General features: G+C 43.5%; 1 protein-coding gene across 2 annotated transcripts in view; it reads right to left on the minus strand.

Annotated features, from left to right (window-relative positions):
• ZFP64 (ZFP64 zinc finger protein) overlaps nucleotides 1-25,195 on the minus strand; it is an 89,030-nt gene that overhangs the window by 3,186 nt on the left and 60,649 nt on the right. The window contains exons 1-4 of one of the 2 annotated variants that reach the window (XM_023538734.2): nucleotides 23,800-24,069; nucleotides 17,792-17,941; nucleotides 17,473-17,535; nucleotides 2,201-2,452 (exon numbers count right to left, since the gene is read on the minus strand). In XM_023538734.2, the coding sequence (XP_023394502.1) occupies nucleotides 2,201-2,452; nucleotides 17,473-17,535; nucleotides 17,792-17,941; nucleotides 23,800-23,917 (583 nt within the window). In that variant the 5' untranslated portion in view covers nucleotides 23,918-24,069. Of the gene's footprint in view, nucleotides 1-2,200; nucleotides 2,453-17,472; nucleotides 17,536-17,791; nucleotides 17,942-23,799; nucleotides 24,070-25,195 lie in introns of those variants that run through there. The other variant, XM_064276226.1, reaches the window with a different exon arrangement.

The following is a 25,195-nucleotide window of genomic DNA, read 5'->3' on the forward strand; positions in this document are numbered from 1 at the left end:
CCGTAGGGTTGCCAAGGCTGTAACCTTTGTGGGAACAGATCACCAGGTATTCTCTCCCGCAGAGCAGCTTTTGGGTTTGAACTGCTGACCTTTTGGTTAACAACCAAGCACTTAACCATTGTACCACCAGGGCTCTTACATTATGACTGGGTATGTGATATTCACCAGAGCCAAATACTATTACCTCCTCTCTACAGGGTCATATCACACCTGGGTCATTTGACAGTGTCCCTTAGTATCAGGTCAAGCCAATTTATCTTACATGCTCATTTTGTGCCATATTTTAACTTGCTTCTTGATTGGATCATGCACTTCGTGAGGAAAAAGATTCTTCCCATAATCTCAAAGTCATCAGGTCTCTTGATTATATAAACGTCATATGGAATATCTTACAGATTTTCTGAATTTCTGATCTACTGAATTTCTTAAGTTTCCATACAGGTATCACCCTGATATTTCCTTTTATTGCAATCTCAGGTATGTAGTCATATATTAAATATCTCACACCAAATTTTGTTTTTTCCCCTCACTTAGTGAGAGTTTATCTTCCAGTAACCTCCACTGAACGATGGCTGGGAGTAATGTCGTTCAGTCCTTGCGTTTCTTTGTCTATTCTGCCCTCAGACTTGAGATAGTTTGGCTGGGTATAGGGTTCTAAGTTCAAACTCATTTGCCAGCTTTGAGGATGCTCTTCCACTGTCTCCTAGGAGCCAAATGACAGAGAAGTCTGCCTACGTAGGGATCTCCTCTGCTATTCCTTTCGTCCTGCTTGGCATCTCATGAGGCCTTTCACTCTGAGGACACATGGCTCCTTAGAATTGGGAAATTCTTATTTCTCATTTGAGTTCCTCATTTCTGTTTCCCTTTCTTTCTAGACCTAGTCAGAAACCAGATATCCAGCTTCTTATTCTTTCTCAGTTCTCTAACCTAAATTTTTTGCTCCAATCTCTGGGAAATTTCTTTAACTTCTCAGCAACCCTAGCTTAATCCAATACCTCTTTGTTCTCATTAACTTTCCATAGAATCCTATTTGGATACAACATTTCTGCCAGTGGGTGGATGCCAATTAGAATTTAAGAATAGTTGTCTATTATTCAAGTTACCTCCGGGGTTAGTTATTTACGAGATTTGGCCCATCTTATGCCACTCATTTCCCTCAAATGACTGGCAATACTTGGCTGACTATTTAGATTTAGAAAGAATGGGTTGTTGTCATGGGTTCACCTGCTAGTGGGTCTATGTTGGGCTGTTTTGCTGCTAGGCTTCTCCCTTGAGCTCTGCAGTCTTGCCAGTCTATATGGTGGTTCTAAGTCCAGAACTTTCAGGCCAGACAGACATTGGCTGGAAATGTTGGCTCTCACGTCTGGCCTCCTTCCATTTGTCTGCTAGAACAGGTTTTTTTATTATTATTATTTATTTATTTTTACTCAATTTCAAATGTAAGCAGACTCCTATCTCCTTGCCATCTTTGACAAATCCATCAAAAATTCTCATCTGCTTACAAACCTTCAAGTCCTATTTTTATGTGCCATGATGGATCTATTTCTTTTGTATCTTTTTTTTTTAATTAAAAAAATTTTTTTTTAAACTATCATTTCAGTTGGGTCTCAGAAATGGAAGAAAAAATTATTTGCAAATTCTAACTTCTGGATCCCAAAGTTTATGCTATGCAATTACATTCTAACTGATTTTGCTGCATGTTTCTGAATTAAGTCATACAACCAGAGAATAGGTTAAATTATTGAAACACTTAGCTTATACATCAGACATTTATTCAAGATATGCCCTTTGCTTCTTGATTGCGGTATTGGGTACCCATCCTTAGCTGCATTCTACGTCCCATATCTATTGCCGTTGAGTCAATTCTGACTCATAGAGACCCTATAAGACAGAGTAGAACTGCCCCATAGGGTTTTAAAGCAGCAGCTGGTGGATTTGAACTATCGACCTCTTGGTTAGCAGCCGTAGCTCTCAACCACTACGCCACCAGGGCTCTGCATTCTACATACTCAAGTTATAAAACTCCGCTATCATACTTGCAGGTTTTACCGAAAGCTATTGTCCTGGCAATAGAAATGCCACGAAACTCACAATCACTGCAAAAATTCCAAATGCTTTTACTTATACCACAAAGTTACTTGAGTTGCTTGGGTTTTAAAGTAAATGAAGGACAAGAACTTAGAAAGGGACAGGGACTTACCCGTGTGGGATCGGAGGTGGACGGTGAGCTGGCTGGAGTTGCGGCTGGCGTAGGGGCAGAGCTGGCACTTGTATGGCCGCTCGTCAGAATGTATCCGCAGGTGTTTCTTGAGACTGCTGCTGTCCACGGCGGCATAGTCACAGAGGTGACACTTGTGGGGCTTCACACTGGTGTGGCACCGCATGTGCATGGTCAGGTTGTCCTTCCGGCTGAAGCATTTGTCACAGAACTCACACTTGTGGGGTTTGTCTCCTGGAAAGACACAAGGACTCAGAGTGAAGGGTTTCCATACTGAGACGGCAGCACAGAAAGCTGACCAAGATGGTAGCCTGGGCATATAGGTTTTCTTCCTCCTTCTGCCTACATGCCCAGAGACAGGAAGACACTGACGTGTCAGTCAGCACACTGGAAAGAAGAAGGGATGCCATTGATGGCTCAGAAATTTTGAATAATCCTTGAGGCAGACTAGATAAAAATCAGATTGATTGAAAAAGCTTCGTTTAGGAAAATGGGAATGGCTACGGAAGTATTCAAGATGAGAGGTGGCAGGTATAGGGATCTTGGGACAATTTTTCAGCTCACTGGTTGATGAACTATGTGGATAGTAGTCAGGTTTACTGCTTTCCTCACGTGTTATCTGTGAAGGAAAGGTATCTGCCCCCAGACTGTTAGCAAATCAAGGTGGTTAGGCCAGAGAAATGATGCTAGGGTCCCAGATGGCTAGAGATAACCCGACACAGAGCACCCCATGCCCAGAACGCCTCCACCCGGCTGCGTGTATAATCTGTCCCCTATAACCACTCCAGGTTGATCATGTCCAAATAAAAATGAATATATGCAATAACCAAATACTTGGGGAAAGCCAGAGCCATGAAGACAAACCCAACTCAAGACCTTGAGGAAAGTTATTAAAATAAACAGGAGGATTGAAATCAATCATTATAGAAATGAAAATTATGATTGTCCAATTAATAAGTCGAATGGCAGAAAAGGTGTTAAAAAATGATATAGAAGTGGTAGATAGAGCTAAAAAGTTTCCAAAAAGGCTGCATAAGAAGATAACAGGGCAAGTTTGGTACTAATAGCCTCTTAATATGCCCGTGGGGCCCTGGTGGTGCAGCTATAGCTGCTCACCAAAAGGTTGGCAATTAGAATCCACCAGCCACTCCTTGGAAATCCTATGGGGCAGTTCTACTCTGTCCTGTAGGGTCACTATGAGTCAGAATTGACTCGACAGCAATGGTTTTTTTTTTTTTTTTTTAATACACCCACGGAGCCCTGGTAGCACAGTGGTTAAACACTGGGCTGCTAACCAAAAGGTCGGCAGTTCAAATTCACCACCCACTCCTTGTAAACCCTATGGGGCAGTTTTACTCTGTCCTATAGGGTCAGCATGAGTTGGAATTGACTCAGTGGCAATAGGTTTGGTCTGGAATATACCCATGTCCTAATCCCCAGAATATGTGACCACGTTAGTTGACATGGCAAATAGAAAGTAAGGCTTTAGATGGAATTAAGGTTGTTAATCAGCGGGCCTTGAGATAATAATCACAAGAATAATCACAAGCATTCTTATAAGCGGAAGAGAGAATCAGGAGAAGAGAGGGTTGCATAGGAATGACTCAGCCTGATGTTGCTGGCTTTGAAGATGGTGGGAGAACAGGGCCACGAGCCAAGGAATGCAGGCGGCCTTAGAAACTCGATAAGGCAAGGAAACGGGTTTTCCCCTAAATAGATTCTCCCCTAGAGCCTCCAGAAAGGAATACAATCCCGCTGACATCTTGACTTGCTCAGTGAGACTCATTTTATACTTCTGATTTCCAGAATTGTAAGATAATAAATTTATATTATAAATATAAATGTATATACATTTGAATGAATTGTAAGGTAATTTTTATACCAAGCTTGTGGTCATTTGCTACAGCAGCGGCAGGAAAACTAATACAGGCAGTATGAGACAGACTAAGACACGAAAGCTCGTTCTAGATGTCTCAGGATGAAACAGAGAAGATAACTATTTCCCAACACAGAAGACAGACGTGAACCTAAAGACGGCTTATCTAGAGGCAGGGTGGTACAACTTTCAAAACACTAAGAGCAGCAAGATCTTAAAGCGTCCAGGAAGAAAAGGCCCCTCTAAAATGCTCAGATTAGGCCAAAGCTCCTCAAACAGCACTAAATACTAGCAAAATAAAAACGGTATCTTCAAACCTCTACAGAAATTATTATAATGAAATCCTATACTTGAACTAGCATTAAGTGGAAAGAGAAAATAAAGCCAGTTTGACAGGTGACTCAGGGTATCATATTTGAATCATGAAAAAGGGCAAGAATGCCTTTATCTGGTGGGTTTCGGACAGAGGCTGTTCCACCAGTTGGGTCCCGGAAACCAGGCTACAAGAGCAGAGCCGGACTGACTCCTGGTGGAAACTGGTATGAGCAAAGCAGTCTTCGGTAGCCTTGAGATTGAGATTGTTATCACACACTCCAAAAAGAAGCCAAAAGCAGAAAGAATATCATAAGCAAGTTCTATGTTTGGTTAACTGTTTAAACACAGAGAGAAGACAGAAAATGACTCAACTCACTTTGTAATAGATTTATAACAGATTAACTCTGATATAAATGCCAAATAAAGAAATACAAAATAGGATAATAGGAACCTTATAAGTCAATCTTTCATAATGTTAAATAAATATCATAGGACCATTAAAACAAAACAACAAACGGCTACCATTACGGAACATTTTGATCAAAGATTCTATAGAAGAATCCTGATCAGGAAGAGGAAAATGTAGAACAGAATTGTAAATTCTCATGGAATCCAGACTTTCTGGAGCCATTGAGGCTGAATAAGCCCCCAAAACTATCACCCTGAGATAATCTTTAAACCTTAAATCAAAAATATTCCCTAAAGGCCTCTTTAAACCAAACAACAGTTTAGCTTAACTAATAAAAAAATGTTTTTCTTGAGCATTGTACATCGTACTCACTTAAAGCGTACCGTATTTTTACACAAATAACGCGTGTCTTCTAAGTTTGCTAACCAAGCCCTCCCCTGGCAAGGTATGCAATATGTTAAAAAAAAAAAAAAAATTGGCACAGCAACACTTAGGAAAATACCTTAAGGGAGGGTGGGTGCAGTCGGCAAAAAACGTAGAAGGTGTGTATTATTTGCATAAAAATGCGATGTTTATGCGGGATCAAATTGGCAATAGCAACTCAAAAGATTAGATAGGAAACTTAGGGGGCTGTGAGTTAATGTTAATGGGGAAGGAACAGCTTGGAAAAGGAGGGCGAGAATGGCTGCACAACTTGAAGAATATAATCAATCTCACCGAACTGTACATGTAGAAATTGTTGAACTGGTGTATGTTCCGCTGCATACATTCTCAACAAAAAATAAATAAAATTATATACATATAAAACAAAAGCAAAATTGAACCATCATTCCTGATTCAAAAAACCAAAACACCCACCTTAGCAGGCTAAGAATAAGAAGCTTCTTTAACGTGATAAAGGCTTTCCACGAGACTCCTAAGGCATCTAACCTGAGGAGGTGTTGTAAAATCAAAACATTCTTCTTAAAGTAAGGACTAGATATGGTTTATATTTTCACAGCTCCTCTTCAACTTTGTATTGGAGGGCCCAGGCCAAGGGACTTAAAATCAAATATAAAGATGGAGGAAAAAAATTGTCATTGTTTGCTTATGATAATCCTGGACAATCCAAAAGGATCAATTTAAACGATTAGAATCAAAATGAGAGGACAACCAGGAGCCTGGAGATATTAACACTCCAAACTTATTTTAATATAGCTTTGCTACCTATTAACACTCTATACAGGGTCTGTCTCCCCTGTACCCATATCTCCAATCCTAGACTCCCTAAAGATAACAGGATTTCCTGAACGGGTAGTGTGGAGGGAGGGCGTGGTGATGGTTACATTAAATGCCAGGCGATATGTGGTACTCTGTGATTCACTTTTTTTAAATATGGTGCTTCTTAGCCAGCCTGATGAGGAAGATAGAGTATTTGTGTTTAATTTGCATTTCACTGCTTACGGGCTTTTCATATGAATGTCAGCCTTTATATTTCTTAGGTGAATGGCTTGTTCATACCCTTTTTCACCGAGGGTGGCTGTCTTTGATCTGTGGGAGTGCTTTGTGTGGTCTGAATACTAACTCCATCCCTACAGTACACATTTCTTCTTGTGGGTCATCTGCCTGAACTTCTCTGTTTAATGGTGTCTTGTTATTTGTAAGTGTTAACTTCGATTTAGTCATATTTAATCCACCCTGTTTGTGATCTCTGCCTTTTATTTGCCTGTATGCCTATACTATATCCACCCTCCTACCTTTCCTGACTCGGTTACAGACTGTCACAATTAACTAATTTATTACATTTGGAATTTGTGAACGGTGAGGTAAAGAACTATAACCTCTACCCCCCAAAATTGTCAACTGTCCCAGCACCATGGGTTCACCCATCCTTCCATCGACTTGAAATGCTACTTTTATTAGGTATCGAATTTGCACGTGTACCCAGGTCTGTTTCTATTCTCTAAAATCCAAACTCGTTGCCATCGAGTCAGTTCGGACTCATAGTGACCCTACAGGACAGAGAACTGCCCCATAGGGTTTCCAAGGAGTGGCTGGTGGATTCGAACAGCTGACCTTTTGGTTGGCAGCCAAACTCTTAACCACTACACCACCAGGGATTCTCCTATATGCTATTCTGGCCCTATTTGTCTATTCTAGTTACAGTAGCTTTATAGAATCTTCATTTCTGAAAAGGCAAAAATTTGATTGCCCAAGACCTTTTGACTACTTTCGTGCTTTCTCTCTTCCAGATGAATCTTATTATCCAAAAAGCAGCTGGGATAGCGACAGGGCAGTGCAGATGGCAAAAGGAACTCATTCTGTCACTGCGGACTTTCAAACATTATAATTTATTCATCTTTTACTGGAATGATAAAAACACTGACAACAGAAGCAACATATATACTCCACTTAGAAACTAGGAGAAAAAGAATTCAAGCTGCTCTTAAACCCTCTATCCAGAAATAATTACTGTTAATGTTATGATGTTTCTATTATTTTTTAAGATTTTCCATGGGGAAAGATTAATAGGACCCTTCTGTTTTCCACTGGCTAAAAGACTTGGAGAACTAGAGCAGCTGAATACCCTAAGCATCTGCTAGGGAAGTAAGTATTTCTATCTTATCTTTCCTCCCTCGCCCCCTATGCTAAGCCCTTTCCATTATGTATTTGAAAACGATTTAGCTTTTTTCTTCCAGGACAAACTAGGATTTAAGTCACCCCCCACTCCCCCAAAAAGCAAAAACAAAAAAACCCAACATAACTTCAGAATAACGGTATTAAAAATAAGATCAGGTCCAAGTTCTCAGCCTGGTTTCCCAAGACCTCTCCAATGTGATCACAACCTGGCTTTCTAATTCACAAATGAGCCCTTATCAAGCTGCATTCTAGGCACCCAGCTGCTTTTGCTGGTCTCCACCTGTGTCCTGTTCTTAGCCATGTCTGTATTTGCCTATCCAGGGCCCGATTAAGACACGTGAGGGCCCTAAACACTGTATCTGTGACGTTCCCTGCCACCCACGCATTTGAAAAGGATACGTGAGTTACATATACGGGTGTGTCTTAGCTATCCACACTGTAACTTTTTAAATGGGACTATATAAAAAATAAATAAATAAATAAATAAAATTTATTTTTATTATTTTTTTAATAATATTAGCAATTGAATGCAAAAGCAGCGTATGCCACCTTAGCGGAATGAGATGAATCAGATTATAAAATTTTTAGTGGATGTGGGATACTAAGGTTTTTACTATATACCACACATTCTACAAAAAGAACATTCCACGTATTCTACAACAAAGAAATTGAGTCAGTGAACTCAGTTGTTCCAACAATCAATGTAAAAGTCTGTTGATCTCCCACGAGGAAACACTGACTTTCACTAATTTTGCTTTAAATGACTCATACTTCAATTTTGGTGCTTGTTTCGTAATAAATGCCATAACTATAAATGAACAAACGAAAAGATGTCATAAAGAAAAATTTAATAAAATACAATAAAATACTGTATTTTGGGATAGGCCTTTCACATCTAACATGTTATAATTAAAAACATTTTTCATTTCCTCTTACAAATTCAATGATTTTGCCACAATTCAGCTGTCCAACAATGTTTACTTTCAAACGTAAGAATAATGAATGAATCGAGTCTTTCTTGAATCATTGTTGTATGCTCAGGGTTTTTGAGTCTCCTTAGGAACAAAAATGAGTGTTCTGTTGTGCAGTTTGTGATCATTAAAGTTAGGAATATGCATAAAGCAATTTCAATATTGGGAAATACACACTGCATTCAATCTATTACGGAATCATACCTGCCTGCATGAGTAAAACTGCCTTTCCTGAGTCTGTAAACTTAGTTCGCACGTAAAGATGAAATTGAAGCAACTTCTCCGTAAAGGCTTGTATTTGTCATTGGGATAAGCCTACGCTAACTTCTTGGATGTCTTCACACATTCTTCACCAGGTATATCCGCATTGTTTAAGACGGAAAACCTACGTGAAAGAACTTCATACACTTTTCGCCCTTCTTTTCATGTAAGATTCAAGTGTGTCAATGATGGTGTCGTATGTTGGTTACGAAAAATTGATCTCTGGCACTCAATACTTCTGAAACACTTCCATCATTTCCTTGGTCCTTTCTAATGCATCTGTGATGGTGAACTGCTTCATCATCAGTATTTGGTAGTATTTTTGTTGTATCTTCAAAATTTTCTCTTATATTATGTAAATACCATGTTAATGATTGGTAGAAACCTGCGCATGTCTTTAAATTTACTTCTGAATCTTGGGCAGCTTGACTTATCCAATGAAAATGCTGCAATACATTATTCCACATAAAAAACATAAACGTGTCCTCTAGCGTTTGCATTTTGTTGGCGATGTTTTTAGCTTCTTTTGGTATCTTTTTGTGGCTGATTTCCAGCAATATTTTCTAAGGCATCTAGGATCTGAGTGTATGATTCCAGGGCTGCACTCGTTGCTAGAACATGCGCTTCCCAATGTGTTTTAGAAAGACGTTTTTAACACCCGATAGGCAGGCAGCAAAAAAACATGTAGAGTAACTGAACGGTAGGAAAAAAAAAAAAAAAAAAAAAAATCAACTGCTTCCGAACAACAATCCGTTGTGCTGCATCCAAGGAGATTAAGTGAATGTGCAGCACATGGTATGAAAATGGCGTAATTATTACGTTCTAAAATTTTCTGCTGCTTGCCTTTATAATGCCCCAACATATTGGCAGCATTGTCATAGGACTGGCCTCTGCACGTAGAAAAATCAATTTTGCAAACTTCACATAAATAGTGAAGTGCTTGATTTGTAATTTCTTCACGATATGACATTTTAAGCTAGTAAATGTGATAAATCGCTCTGCAGGTTTTCCACCTGTGGAAGATATGGATCTTAAAACAATACTTAGCTGGCCTGTAGGACAAAGATCAGGAGTGGAATCTACAAACTGAAATATCGAGCTATAACTTATCTCACTGAAAATAGTTGACCAAACTTTATCACTTATTAAGTTTATTCATTCTTCACACATTGTTTTAGACATGTATGATGGGTTGCTCTTTGTGTTACCATATTTTAAGATGTGACCTGCTAAAAATGATCAAACTGAGCAACAAGTTCAAGTAAACCTCCAAATTTCCATTTTGTGGGTACCCAAACACTTCATTTCTTCCTTGAAAAGATAGGCTTATAAATGTTATAAATGGCTTTCCAATACTGATACATTAATTTGTGTTTCCAGTTTATGAGTTAAACCAAAACCATGTCTTTGGTTTAAATATGACAACATACAATCTCTGGACTGGTTTTCATGTTTATCATATTCCAGTTGAGCCAATGGCTAAATTCACCCATAGCAAATTGAGAATTAAATGATGTAGGACCAAATAGTTTGCAGACGACACAATATATAGAGCTGACTGATGGGGAATACAGTAACCACTCCCTCTTATAATTTTCATCATTAGGTTTGTACCCTAGAAATATATTCTGGCTACAGAACCTTGTCTACCATGCAGAAATTTTCGACACAAATTTTCAAGTGGTCCACTGCGATAATGACAATCACATGGCCCTCTTTCAATCCAATAATTTACATCATTTAGAAGAAAAATTATCCCACAAAACAGGATATGTATTTCTGTTATTTATGGGATCTGCAGATGTGACAATTTCAAATTCTAAAATAGGGAAATGGAAAAAACATTTACATACTTTTTTTTTTTTTAATTTAAATACTCATTTATTTCCTCTAGAAACTGTTCAATTTCCCTACAGGGAAATACTCTGATAAAATACGTTCTGATAAACGCCCTTTGTTGCTGTTTTGGAAGACGAATGTAGAAACTCGTTGTTGTAAACAGAAACATTTTGTACAACACTGAGTTCTGCATCCCCTCAACGTGCCTAATGCTTTGTTTATTAGCATACACAGAGTAACACCGAGCACTGTGTCCCACACCAATAGACAGTAAACTCATTTGATACCTAAATTAAAACTTTCTGTGTCAGAGAAATATTAACATTTCCAGTATTTTTTGGACATTTGTTATGTTAATACTCTATTAAACATACACCAGATTGCGTCCATGTGTAAGCCAAACATACTTTAAAGTTACAAATACTGTTTACAAAACTTAGGACATAACTCTGTACAGAAACACTACCGTTTAAAAGTAACCTGACTGAATTCATCGCAGTGGTCGACTTATTGGAGTTCCCTTGCTTTTGTGCGTCATCTGGGGCTAGAGTTCCCAGTGGTTGTTTACTAGGACGTGCGTTAAGGGCATACCTTCGCGTTCATATCGTGGCAAAGAGCGCTGCTGGTCCCCTTGGATGGAGCTGCTAGATCAACAGACAGACATGTACAGGCAGTTCTCTCAGAACAGATCAGAGGCCTGTTGTCTATTAGTATAATCCGTCCTTGCCCAGTGACCATTCATGTTGGATACAGTTGCACATTGGCTACATGTAGCAAAAGTTAGACTTAACAGCCCACCCCCATCTCTTGTTTATTAGAAAGAAATAATGTATTCACAAGAGACTCGCTGAGATAAGGAGTTTCAATTACATGGGAGGGGACCATAGGAGACAGATGTCAATGAAGGTGTTGAAGTGGTAGGAGCCTTATAGCTTAAACAACCTTCTGCTTGGGGCCCTTGTGACCCTGTGGGAACTTTATATCTGGCCAGTACGTTCTCATGCACTGGAGCTGGTTATCAATTTCACGTAGTGCAACGCCAGTTCCCTTCCACTGCAGTTCTTACTTTTTCTTGTGTCCTCTCTTCTTAGCATCTCTGGGTCTTTGCTTTGGACAACTGGTGCCCCTGTTCTGTTGATGCCCTAAGCACATGCTTACCTTGCATATTGGGTAATCCGTCCTTGCGCCTGTCAATTTTACCTGCAAATTCCTGAGGGTCCCCAAGATTCTTATGATAGAGTCCATGGTCAAAACTATTTTTATAATACTAAACGTGATTTGCCTTTTTCATTGTTTACATTTGCGCTAATGATATAGGAGCAATGGTGGGTAGAATTGCTGGTGTCATAGAATTGCTGTGTCATGAGGTCACCATGAGTCAGGACTGACTCAACAACTGGCTGGTTAGCATGATTCAAGGTAGTGGTACCCACTATACCAGCATTCATGGAATTCCTCACCACCATGCTTTCCCATTTAAAAAAATGCCAGTCAACAACAATAAAAATACTTTAAAACAAAAAAAGCAAAATGAAAAATTCTCAACCAGTATTTAATTTCAAATCCTGAAAGAAGCAAACTTCACCAACATGCCATTGAGTTTATAGCTGAGCAATGTTTTAACCTCTATCATCGTACAGTGGACAGAACACTTTTTAAATGGTAGTTTATTCTGGCAAGATACATGAAGTTAGCATGGGTCAACAGTTAAGGGTGGACTCTAACATCCTGTATCTTTTTACTTCTATTCGATCTAGAACTAAAAACCTACTGCCGTTGAGTTGATTCTGACCCATAGCAACCCATTACAGAGGGACAGAACCACCTCATTGGGTTTCCAAGCCTGTAATCTCTACAGAAGCAGACTGCCACATCTTTCTCCCCTGGCGCTGCTGGCAGGTTCGAACTGCTGACTTTTTGCTTAGCAGCCAAGCACTTAACCACTGCACTACCAGGGCTTCTTCAATCTATAGGTATATTTATAATTTAAGAATTGCTTTTCAGCTACTTGAACAGGATAAAGGCTTTCTATGAGAATCCTAGGGCATCTAATCTTATAAGGGGTTGTAAAACCAAAGCATTCTCCTTAAAGTAAGGAATGGGTATGGATGGTTATTTTCATAGCTACTTTTCGCGTCTGCACTGGAGGGCCACAGCCAATTACAGCAAGCTCTGGCTTTGGACTATTTGAAAGATAGGTACATTTCATAATATTTTTTGTACATTTTAAACAAACTAGGCTAACAACATTGCCTCGTAAAACTTCTCAGAAAGATTGTTTTTATATATTTATTATATATTATGAGTTACTGTATATACTGCTAGTTTCATTTAGGAATATCCTTGATGAAGCAGTAAAAACTATTAATCTTATCAAATCTCTACCCTAAGTCTTTCGTATTCTGGGTGACGAGATGGGAAGTATACACAGGAGCTTCTGTTGTACACCAAGTCGACGGCTGGCCTGTGTGATGGTTTGCACTGCACATTGAACTAGGCCGTTTTTTCCATGGAGCGCCATTTTGACTTGAATGGCAGACAAATTTGGTAGTCATTTTCTTAAAAATGAACCAAGTCAGGCTGTCATTTCAAGGAAAATTACTGATAATATTTGTTGTTAAGGATCACATTTGAGTTCTCAAGTGAAATCTAGGGTTTTGGAAAACTTATCCACTGCTCAGGTTTCCAGCTTCCAAATACCAAGATTTTTCTGACGAGATCAGTGATGTTAACAAAAATTATTTGTTGTTCCTGTGGTATAATGAAATGGGACAACATTTGGAAGAATTACATAAGCTACAAAACCGGTGGAAACCCTGGTGGCGTAACAGTTAAGTGCTACAGCTGCTAACCAAAGGGCTGGTAGTTCAAATCCGCCAGGCTCTCCTTGGAAACTCTATGGGGCAGTTCTACTCTGTTCTCTAGGGTCGCTATGAGTCGGAATCGACTCGACGGCACTGGGTTTGGTTTTTGGTTTAGAGAACCGGTACTTTTCAAAAGACCGGTGTAGGCTATGATAAAATCAAGTATGGGTAAGGCTCATTCAAAATGCAAAACCAGCGGCGGATTTTAGTGTAATACAACAAGTTGAAAAATACCTTGCAGATTCTACACTGCAACTAACCTTTAAAACAATCACCATTTGTTGCAGTTTTATATAGTATCAAAGAAGAATATCAACAATTATCTGAAAAGGCTATCAAAATATCCCTCCATTTCCAATTAGGTATTTGAGTCCAAGGAGCCCTAGTGGCACAATGGTTAAGTGCTCAGCTGCTAACTGAAAGGTTGGCAGTTCAAACCCAACGGGGACCCCATGGAAGAAAAGACCTCACAATCCGCTCCCATAAAGACTGTGGCCCAGGAAACCCTATGGGGCAGTTATGTCACATGGGGTTGCTATGAGTTGAAAATTGACTCAACGGCACCTAACATCATCCAAGTCCAGATTTTTTTCATACACTTCCAATCAAAATAACACATTGCAACAAATTACCTACAGAAACAGATGTGAGAATCTAGCTGACTACTAAGCCAGACTTAGAAGATTTGTAAAAGTATAAACAGTACCACTTTTCTTACTAAATTGTTCCTGTTTTGTTTTAGAATTGGTTATTTTCTCATAAAAATTTTATTTTAATATATAATAGATTTACTAGTGTTTTTAAGTGAATAAATATTTTACCACTTGTTTTAATTTTTCCAGGTAAATATTTTTATGGAAACCTTGTTGGCGTACTGGTTAAGAGTTTGGCTGCTAACCAAAAGGTCGGCAGTTTGAATCTGCCAGGCTCCCCTTGGAAGCCCTATGGGGCAGTTCTACTATGTCCTGTGGGGTCGCTATAAGTTGGAACCAATTCGACGGCAATGGGTTCGGTTTTTTTTTTTTTTTTTTAATGAGAGTATAGCATTGATAGCACTTTCTAAGGCATGTGCAGATGCCATAAATGTTGTGTTTAAGGCTGTCATTATTTTTGAAAATTTGTCTTTCTTCTTTTTTTAAAGTCAGTTTTAATTTTAATGAAGTAACTATAGACAGAACCCATACAAACACAAACTCTTTGGGGGGCGGTCTTCAGTTTTTAAATGTACAATGGTTCTTAGAGCAAAACGTTTGAGAGCCATCGTTCTACCAGCTAGGCAAAGGTCCAGCTCAAGCTTTAGTTAGTTACCAAAGTACACATTACCATTCCTGCCTCCCACCTCCAGTGGTGCCAGAAACACTGCCCCTCTGTCAGTTCTCCCTCTTTTCCATGGTGGTACCAGTTCCCGTTGTGTTGATTCGGACTCATGGTAACCCCATGTGTGTCAGAGTAGAACTGTGCTCTTTGGGGTTTTCAACGGGTCATTTTCTGGCAGTAGACAGCTAGGCCTTTCTTCCAAGGTACCCCTGGGTGAACGTGAACCTCCAATCTTCAGTTAGCAGCCAAGTGCATCAGCAATACCACCCAGGACTCCTTCACAGTAACAGAACTTTCTATTTGTAAGTGGCTGGGCACATGGACGATCAAGGTTTCATTTCCCTGCCTCCCTCACAGCTGGGAGTGGCCATGTGTCTGGCCAACTGGACATGAGCCCAAGTGATAGATGCCTTCTAGGAAGGGTGCCTGCCCTCGTTTCCCCGCCTGTAGTGCAGCCATAGTGGTGGTAAGCCATCTTGGACCTTACCTGTAAGAGCTATATTCCTGGATGGCAAAGAAACAAAAACAAAAGAGCCTGGGTTGTAGGAACCCTGGGAGTAGCCACCATTGTAGCCTGACCCACGTACACCTGTACCGTCACATGGCAGAAAAACTTTGGCTTTAGGTCCCCATTTGTTGTGTCTCACTATTCTACTAGTCACAAGGGATGTCACTTTTGGGGTTGTATCCTCCTTAGGGAGGAATGTTTGTGAGCTCCCCAGACCCTCTTCTATTTTCCACTGGCTAAGAGATTCCAAGAACTATAGCAGCTGCTTTGGACCCAGAGACGTATCCTAAGTATCCAAGAGGAGTAACAAGTCAAAGTTTACACCTACAAGATGAGTGATTGTCTGCCCCACATTTGCACTATTCATGTCCATCTGCTTCCCTGACTCAGTGAGCCCCACCAAGGGCAGGGCCTTGCCTTACACTTTTCTGTATTCCCCAACATGCTCTATGATACCTCAACAAGCCATCATTAACCCAGCCTCTGCCTATCTCTCTAGGTCAACCTTGGCACTATTGACATTTCAGGCCAGATAACTGTTTGTCATGGGGGGCTGCCCTGTACTCTGTAGGATTTTGGCAGCATCCCTGTCCTCTACCCACTGCAGCCTAGTACAACACCCACCCCTGAGAACCACTCTTGGGTTATCCTCAGGACAAAGCCACCCACTTTGCTGCCTAAACCAGCCATTTGGTGGTGCCTCCCCATCGTTTCTCAAATGGCTCTTGCAATCTTCAGGTTCCCACCAGTGTTGTCATCTGGGCAGGCTCATTTTTCACGGTGAGAACCGAACATTTCCTTCACTCAGAGGTCTTTCATGAGCCACCCACCCCAGGTAAAACTGACCCTTCATTTCCATATTTCTAGAGCACAATGTCTACTTCTGGCAGAGCCTGTTAACAGTCCAGAAGGATCTGTCCTCTTCTCCTTAATGACAGAGCTCCATAGTTTTAGCAGAACATGTGGCTTCCCTTTCTAAAACCATTTCCTAGTCCCCATTGATGCTGGGCCTGGCAGGTGACAAAGTGTTCCTCACATTCCCCTAGACACAGAGGATGCTACTTCTGGGTCATGGCCTCAGGGAGGGATGTTTATGAGCTCCGAGGCCACCCTTCTACTTTCCACTGGCTGAGAGACTCAGGGAACTAAAGCAGCTGCCTCAGACTCCAAGATGAAATCTGACGGTAAGGATGGCAGAGCCTTCTACCAGCTGTGGACGGTTTGCTTCTGAAATGCTACCTGAGAGAAAAAGACCTCATTATCTTGTTTAAACCACTTCTTTTGATTTCCATAGAGCAAGCAAACCAATATGCTAACTCATCCAATCTAGTATAGAGTCATACTATAGGCCAGGAGTTGGCAAAGTTTCTTGTAAAAACCAGAAAGTAATATTTCAGGCTTTGTGGACCACATGGTCTCTGCCACAACTACTCAGTTCTGCCATTTTAGCGCCAAAGCAACCACAGACTACATAAATGGGCGTGACAAGTAGGCTGGGTTTGGCCTATGGGCTGTAGTCTGCAGACTCCTCTTAGGGATAAAGAATCCCTGGATTGGTACGAATGGTTAAATACTGGGCTACTAACCAAAAGGTTGGCAGTTCAAACTCATCCAGGGGCACCTTGGGAGTTAAGGTCTGGCGATTTGCTTCTGAAAGGTCACAGTCATGAAAACCCTACGGGACAGTTCTACTCTGCACACATGGGGTCTCCATGAGTCAGAACTGACTCGATCCCAACTGGCAACAACAACTTATAGACAATGGCATTCCGTTACTCCAGCGTATCTTACTTCTCTGCATTCTAAGCAGTCAGCACAAGGGCTGCCCTAGTCACACCTAATCTTACTGATCTTATCTAAGACTGCTACAGCCACACCACCTCTGTGTGGTCCATCCTCCTCCAACCTCTACAACTTCATCTCATACCCTTTTTGCTCCCTCCCTCAAGCCTTTGCACCTGCTGTTCCCTCTGCCTAGAATGCTTGTCTTTCTCTTCCTTGTCTGGATACTCACCCCTCTTTTATACTTCAAGTCAAGGGTCACTTCTACGGAAAGCCTTTGCCTGACCAGCCTAGATCAAGTGACCTACTATAGGTTCTCCAAACTCGTCTTCCCATTGCTGCCTTGGTGACTTGAAGGTCACCGCCTACTCCACTAAACTGAGTTCTGTGAGGAAGAGACTGCCTTGTTCACCGCCATGTTCCCAGCCCTTGACTCCTATCTATTTCCTTGCTTCTTCACTAACACGATGAACAAAAACGAAGGGGTACTCACCCGTGTGGATTCTGAGGTGGCGGTCCAGATCTTTCATGCCATGAACAGTTCTGAAGTGGCAACCTAGAAGAGAAGACAGAAAACACAGCTCTTCTTAAAATGCAACCTCGCAAGGAAGCTACTATAAAGCTGATGTTCTGGGAAGTCCCTGGCTGAGCTCTGGGTGCCACAGGATTCAGAACCCACAGGGAGGGCGGTGTGTGCCGGCATAGACGCTCCTATGCCTTAACCATGCAGGTAACACAAGGATCAGCAAGTCAATTAATGAAGAGCTTGAATTTAACAGGGCTTGGCCCAGAGAAAGGGCTTTATCCTCTACCTGGATAGCAACAGTTGAATGTCCTCTCTCCAAGGGTAGTTGTTTGTTCCTTTGCCTCTGAGGGAAGAGAGGTGACAGGGGCCTTCTGGGTGTCAGAGCTTTCGGTGGAGAGGCCGGCTGGCTTTGAAACATCATTATCCAGTTCTGCAGCTGAAATTAGAATGTGAAAGCGTTACTTATTTTCTCAGACATAACCATAAACCATGGTAAGTCTTCTAGTATAGCAGGAGTGGGCTTATTTCACCTTCTTTCCATACCTTGCCAAGATAAACCTCATAAAATGAAAGCCGTGTTCAGCCTAACCAGTCTTATAAAAATCCCGTTCCTCCAATTACCAATTCAGAGGAGAGAATAGGGGACAGAAGAACATGGTAACATCATGAAGATGGAGCTGGCAGAACCCGGGCTGCAAAACTTGATGGCAGCACTTCTCAATCAACGTTTTTGTTTAAAATTTCTGATCCGTGGCAGGCCAGTATTTTTGCAAAATATTGCCGTTGATAGCTGCCATCAAGTTGGTCCCTGTCTCATGGCAACCCCATGTACAACAGGATGCGACCACTGTGATTTGTTGTGTTTTACTGGCTGATTTTTAGAAATGGATGGCCAGGCCTTTCCTCCTAGTCCATCTCAGTCTGGAAACGCCACTAAAACCTGTTCAGCATCATAGCAACCCACAGACCTTCACTGACAGATGGGTGGTGGCTGCATGCGAGGTGCGTTGGTTGGGAATTGAACCTGGGTCTCCTGCATGGAAGGCAAGAATTCTACCACTGAGCTGTCAACTGCCCTCCTTTGTAAAATAACTATGAACTATGAGCAAAGTGAAATGAAGATGACATAAAAGCCTGGACAGTATTATTAGCTGCAACCAAGAGCTGAATGTCCTGGCAAAGTCAAGTTGCTGTCTCCAAAGGCTTACTTTCCGTTTTGGAACTTGATTGTCTCACGCCAACAACAGATCACAGGACACACATCAAGCTCCACCCTCTACAGGACAAAATGCAGCTGATTCAACAACTAAGGAAAAAGACGAGGGAAAGCCACAGACTAAAGACTAAGGAGACAATCTGCAGTATCAGGACCTCATCTGGATCCTGATTCAAACATACTGTAAAAGCCATGTGAGCTGCCTTGAGCACTGTGTGCTTTTAAAGAACTATCTAGATGAGGTCTAACTGACAACAGCAACTCCAGTGGCTGAATGACAAGCTTAGAGGGCACTGAGTTTGTTGATGGTGAAACAATTCAGACAAGGCTATGAGGAAAGGGGCACGACTTAAAGAACATCATCAGTGTCACTGAATTACACATGTAGAAATTGTCGAACTGATGTGTGTTTTGCTGTGTATGTCTTCACACACACACCATGCAAAAACCATTTCAGACATTCAGAAACCAACACTGACTGAAAAGGAATTTATGTTTTTTTAAGGTGTGAAAATGAAGTTGTAGCTATTTAAAAAAAAAAAATCCTGATGTTTTAAGGATACATGTTGAAATATTTATGAGTCATACTACACCTCTAATTTTTTTTCCAAATTATCTGAGGCAGGGGAATAGGATTTAAGAAAAAACAAAAAACAAGTTTGGCCACAAGTCATTAACAGGTGAAGCTGAGAAACGGGTACCTGGGAGTTCACTGCACTGGTCTCTCTGCTTTAGCAACGTTAAACCATGTGAAGCTGCCTTTTTCACAGGCCAAAATGGTCAAAGAGCAATAATTTCATATGGTTCGATCCGAGAATACATAGGCTTAAAAACCTCTCGAACAAAGTACTCCCAAGATAGCTCTTAACCAAACAGACTTCAATCAAGGAAAACAAAACAAAAAAGTGCTACCAATGTCTGATCTTAATTTTTAAAAAATGAGATATCAACTCGTTTATAAATTAAAGGCCAGTGTCTGTGGCAACCCCCCCTTCCACCCAGATTATAACAGAAGGTAGACTCCATCTTCATTTTGAGATCAAGCTGCACTTTAACAAGAGGCTCAGGTGGTTCCAATGTACATTAAATTTTGAAAAGTACAACTCACAGCCAAAAGCCAAAACCTTTGTCATCAAGTCGATACTGACTCATAGCGACCCTGTAAGACAGAGCAGAACTGCCCCATAGGGTTTCCAAGGCTGTAATCTTTATGAAAGACTCCCACACTTTTCTCCCGCGGAACAGCTGGTGGGTTCATACTGCCGACCTCTTAGTTAGCAGCTGAGTGCGTTCACCACTGCGCCACCAAGGCACAACTCCTACCCAGTGGTTCTCAAACTGGAGCATGCAGGAGAATCACCTGGAGGGCTTATAAAAACACCGATTGCGGGACCAGAGCCTTTGTTCAGTAGGTCTGGGATGGGGCCTGGGAATCTGCATTTCTACTAAGTGCCCTAGTGAGGCTGATGCTGCTGGTCTGGGGACCACACTTTGAGAAACTCTACCAGAAAGCAAACTGCCTCATAAGATGCTCAAGGTTGCAGAATAGAAGTTTTCAGCTGCTGAGAACCCCCACTTGCCAGATCTAAAGCCCAACCTATGCCCATCGGGGGAAAACACAAACAAAACCTTACAACTACATTGCAGTTCACATACAGCTACATTGCAATTGACACATTAGAGGAGTAAACTGTCAAAATTCTTGAAAGTTTTTAATCCTACAGAATTAACAAGATGCCCAGGTAGTTCCAATGCTGAAATCTCAGTGAGAGATTGTCAAGCACACTGGTTAGTTTTAAATTCCAGTGCTATGGCTTGGCTATGGGACCCTGGATACATTACTCAACTTTTGCTACTCCTCAGTTTCTTCATCTGTAAAATGGGGATCCTGGTTCGTATCTCATTGGCTGGATGAAGATTTAAATTCCTCAGCACATGGAAAAGAATCTTGTACATAGTAAGTCAGTACTACATACACGTTACTAGTTTTATTCACTGATGAGCTACCAGATTCTCCAGGGAGAGAAATGCATTTTGCAATGCAACCTTGAAAACAGACACGTGGAGACCGTGGGTGGATTAAAGCTACCAGAAAACTCTATGTGTCTAACACTATAAGGATCGCCCAGGTGGAAGTGTCAGGAGCGGAACAAAGAGACTTCCTTCTTTAAACATCCAGGAAACCAGGCAAGGTCTGAAGCCCACACGCCCTCTTTAGAATGTGTTATGTGGGGGCAGAGACCCTTTCAGTCTGAAACGTGGGGGTGGGCCACATTGGCCCTAAGAATCCAGTGTAGCCCAGTGGGCATTTTAACCCCTTAAGAAACTACTGACGCTCCCCCTTGTAAGACTGTTTTCTTGCCCCGCCCCTGCGACTGGTGGTGACAGGAGGTCTACCAAATGACCTGTTCCTCACATTTTCCTCCAAAAGCTACTTGAGTTGGCAAGTCACACGCCACTTAAAGTGGCCCAATATTAGAAAAAAAAGAAAAGGTGTCCCTCTTGCTCAGCATCATGGACCTAACATGCAGGGATAAGACATATCAGTTGGAAGAGATTCTAGGATGACAGTGGGTTCTGCTCTGCCACCATGGGAGGGCCACCTCAGTACCATATAACACAGATTCACCCCTTCTGCACCATTCCCCCCCACAGGCTGTGGCTCTGGGAGCCCTGTTCCCCCACTCCAGGAGGGCCCTCCAGTGTTAAAACTATCTACCCCCATTGTACGGCTCTGGTAGCTCAGTGGTTAAGAGCTATGGCTGTTAACCAAAAGGACAGCAGTTCAAATCCACCAGCTGCCCTTTGGAAACCCTATGGGGCAGTTCCACCCTGACCTATAGGGTTGCTATGAGTTGGAATGGACTCCAAGCAACAGGTTTTGGATACTCCCATTCTAGGCCTTAGGTACAATGGGAAGGGGAGGGGCTTCCATCTAATAACTTTAGTTATGGTGATTCCATCCAACAAAGGCTTTTTAACAACGCCTCCCCTCCCCCAAAGGAAAAAAAAAAAAAACAAAACCATGGCAGCGGAGTCCATTCCAACTCAGGGGTCCTATAGGACTGTGTAGAACTGTCCCCACAGGGTTTCCAAGGCTGAAATCTGTCTTGGAAGAAGTACAACCAGAATGCTCCTTAGAAGCAAGGATGGCGAGACTTCATCTCACGTACTTTGGACATGTTATCAGGAGGGACCAGTCCCTGGAGAAGGACATCATGCTTGGTAAAGTAGAGGGACAGTGAAAAAAAGGAAGACCCTCAAGGAGATGGGTTGACACAGTGGCTGCAACAGTGGGCTCAAACATGGCAAGGATTGTGAGGATGGCATGGCACTGGGCAGTGTTTAATCCTTTTGTGGTGGAACAGACTGTGGCGCTGAACAACAAACTTCTACATAAGCAGACTGTCACGTCTTTCAGGGAGCCACTGGTGGGTTGGAACCACAGACCTTTCCCTGTTAGCAACCCAGTGCTTAACCCCTGAGCCATCAGGGTTCCTTTAATACACAGTATTAGTTGAGAAAGGAGCCCTGGTGATACAGTGGTTAAGTATTTGCCTGCTAACCAAAAGGTCAGCAGTTTGAACCCACCGGCTGCTCCTTGGAAACCCTATGGGCCAGTTCTACTAACTTCTATAGTGTTGCTGTGAGTCAGAATCGACTCAACAGTAACTAGCCCTTTTTTTTGGTATTAATTCGGGAAGAGCTTCATTAAGTTATGCGCTCTTCCACAAGCTCCCGGGAAGGTGTGGTCACCAGAGCCCACCCAACCGACTGCAGAAGTTGCAGTTGGTGCCAATGAAAGCAGAGCCCACACCCCCGAGGTCTGTGTCTCCCTGAAAAAGGGACCCTCTTCGAGCCAGGAAAATGAAGGGGAAAGAAGAGGAGAAAAGTCCAGTTAAAGCCCCCTCCTCTTGTCCTTGCTTTAAAAAGGCAAAAGGAAGAGGTATTAGCTTAACCTACGCTGTCCCCATCTGGGTGCAAGACAATCGAAAGGGGAAGCACCTCAGAAATGCAGATACCCGACCCCACCCCACTGAGATTCCCACGGATGCCAAGGCACTGCCCGTGGGTAAATGAGGGGTTCAGCTAGCGGGAAAAGTCCAGGTGCCTGCGGGAGCCTGCACCATCTAACTCCCTCCCGTCACCTCTCTGACCTCAGCACCCCTCCGTCCGGCTGCAGCCTCGCTGAGCCCCGGCCTTCGCACCTGCTGTTCCCTCTGCCTACTACGCGCTTCCCCGGCAATGATCTCCGCGGCTCCATCCTTCACATCCTTGGGGTCTTTACTGGGAGGTCCCCTTCTCGGTGAGGCCTCCCCAGCACCCCCGTCTCATACCCCGCCTTCTCTGCTTTATTAGGTTTTTCCCTAGACTCACTCCTAATACACTTCACTTGCTACCGATTTAGCCTGTACGGTTCTTTCACTTCCCACCGGACAATAAACACCCTGTTAAAAAACCCGTTGCAGCCGACTCATAGCGACCCTACATAGGACAGAACAGACCTGCTGTATGGGTTTCCAAGGCTGTAATTTTTATGGAAGGTTACTGCCACATCTTTCTCCCAGAGCGGCTGGCGGGTTCCGACCGACCTTAAGCGTCTGTGCCACCACGGGCCTGACCACCGTAGGAACTCAGACGTGTTTCGGCTACTCCTCACCCCCCGCCCCGCACCCCCAGGACCAAGCGCCCAGGACACGGGACCCGGAATGCCCACCTTGCAGCGCGCCAAGGAGGTCGGGGATCCGGGTGGCCTCGCACCTCGAAGACGGGGTGGGGGTGGGGGGCAGTGTCGCAGCATCCTTCCAGGGTGTTCCGAAGGTTTCCTAGTTCTCGGGGGCAGTGGCTGGCTGGAGAACTCCATGTGGGGAGGGCCGTAACTTACCCGAGGAGGGTGTCATTTACCCGAAGATGTAACTCACAAAGGGAGGGGACGCTCAGGTCTGAGCCCCAGAACTCCAGCTGGAAGCTTCGCCCGCCCTTCCACGCCCCCTGAGTGGCCCTCGCACCCGCGCGGGCCGGGGGCACGTCCAGGAACCCGTCCCCCCGCGCGGCCAGGGGTCCGCAGCGCCACTCACCCGGCTGCCCCGGCTCCCCCGCCGCCACCTCTCCTGTCGCCGCCGCCAACGCCCGACGCTCGGGCTGCAGCTCCTCGGAGTTGAGGTGCTGAGGCTTGGCCTGCTTGCGCCTTGACATGGTGTGCGAACCGAGGCTCCCGGAGAGTCCCTCCAAGTGGCCTACTTCACACAACGAATTCCCGGAGTTGGCAAATTACGTCCCACCGCCCCCCCCTCGGGCGGAACGCGCATGTCCCGGTGACCGTGCTCATCTCGGCGCAGCAGGATTTATCAGGAGCCCTGACGGCTGCTGGCCCGGAGCCAGGTCCCCAGGTTGGGGTGGCGCGCGCGCGCGCTCGCAGCCTCCGCACCACCTAGGACAGGTTAGAAATGCAGACTCTCGGGCTCCACCCGCAAGCCGCTGAGTCAGAATCTGCATTTTAACAAGATCCCTAGGTGATTCGCAGGCACATTAAAGTTTTGAGAAACCGTGTCTGCATTTTAACGAGATCCCCAGGTGATACATGGGCCCATTAAAATTTCACCAGCGCAGCGCTGCTCCAACTTTAATGTGCTTGGAATCACTGGGGAGCTCGTTAAAATGCAGATTCTGATTCCGTGGGTCTGGGCTGGGGCCTGAGCGTCTGTATTTCTAACAAGCTCCCAGGTGATGGCGTAGCTGCTGCCGCCGCACAGGTCACGCTTTTCGATTCTCACTTAATTGGTTTGGCCTGGGACCTGGGCGTTGTTTTTTTGTTAAAGCTTCCCAGGTGATTTTGATGTGCAGCCATGGTTGAGAGCCACGCGTGGAGGTTGTGCTTGGCTGAGAAGCCCAACTTTTGCCCACAGTTCCCCACTTCGGTTGCGGACTCGAATTTAAAATTTAAATGAGGCTGGAGAGCCTCTAGCTTCAGGGCGATCCACCGTTACAGGAGGAACCAGTTAAAAATGCAGATTCCGAAAGCTCTGGATTCTGCCGGCGGGGCCAGGAGTCTGTACGTTCGCACAGCGCCCTCTCCCCGCCCCCCAGCTCGTGACTAGCGCCGGGGTCTAGGACCACACAGGTGAGGCCTCTGGGGCCCACAGGAGCGCCGGGCCCCGCCCAGCAGGTGACTAAGGCTTGGTCCTCGGGGAGGGCTGAGCTAATTAGGGTTCGTGCTCAGACTGGCTGAGGCCTTGATGAGACCCGAGGAGACCTCTCCTTGCACTAGATGTGCGACACCCAACAGGGAGCAAGAAAGCCACCTCCTCCCCCCAGGTGTTTACTTTCTGCAAATTGGGGAGTTACTTAAGGTAGAGCTGTGCCCGGAGCGTGCCCGAACCTGAGAGTCAGGCGGAGCTCTCGTTAAAAACGATCCAAGTTCAGCTTTGAAGCAGAGGGGCGGGCCTGGGAATCTGTATTTTCAATCAGTGCCGC

This window comes from Loxodonta africana, chromosome 24 (genome assembly GCF_030014295.1).
Source record: "Loxodonta africana isolate mLoxAfr1 chromosome 24, mLoxAfr1.hap2, whole genome shotgun sequence".
Lineage (NCBI taxonomy): Eukaryota > Metazoa > Chordata > Mammalia > Proboscidea > Elephantidae > Loxodonta > Loxodonta africana.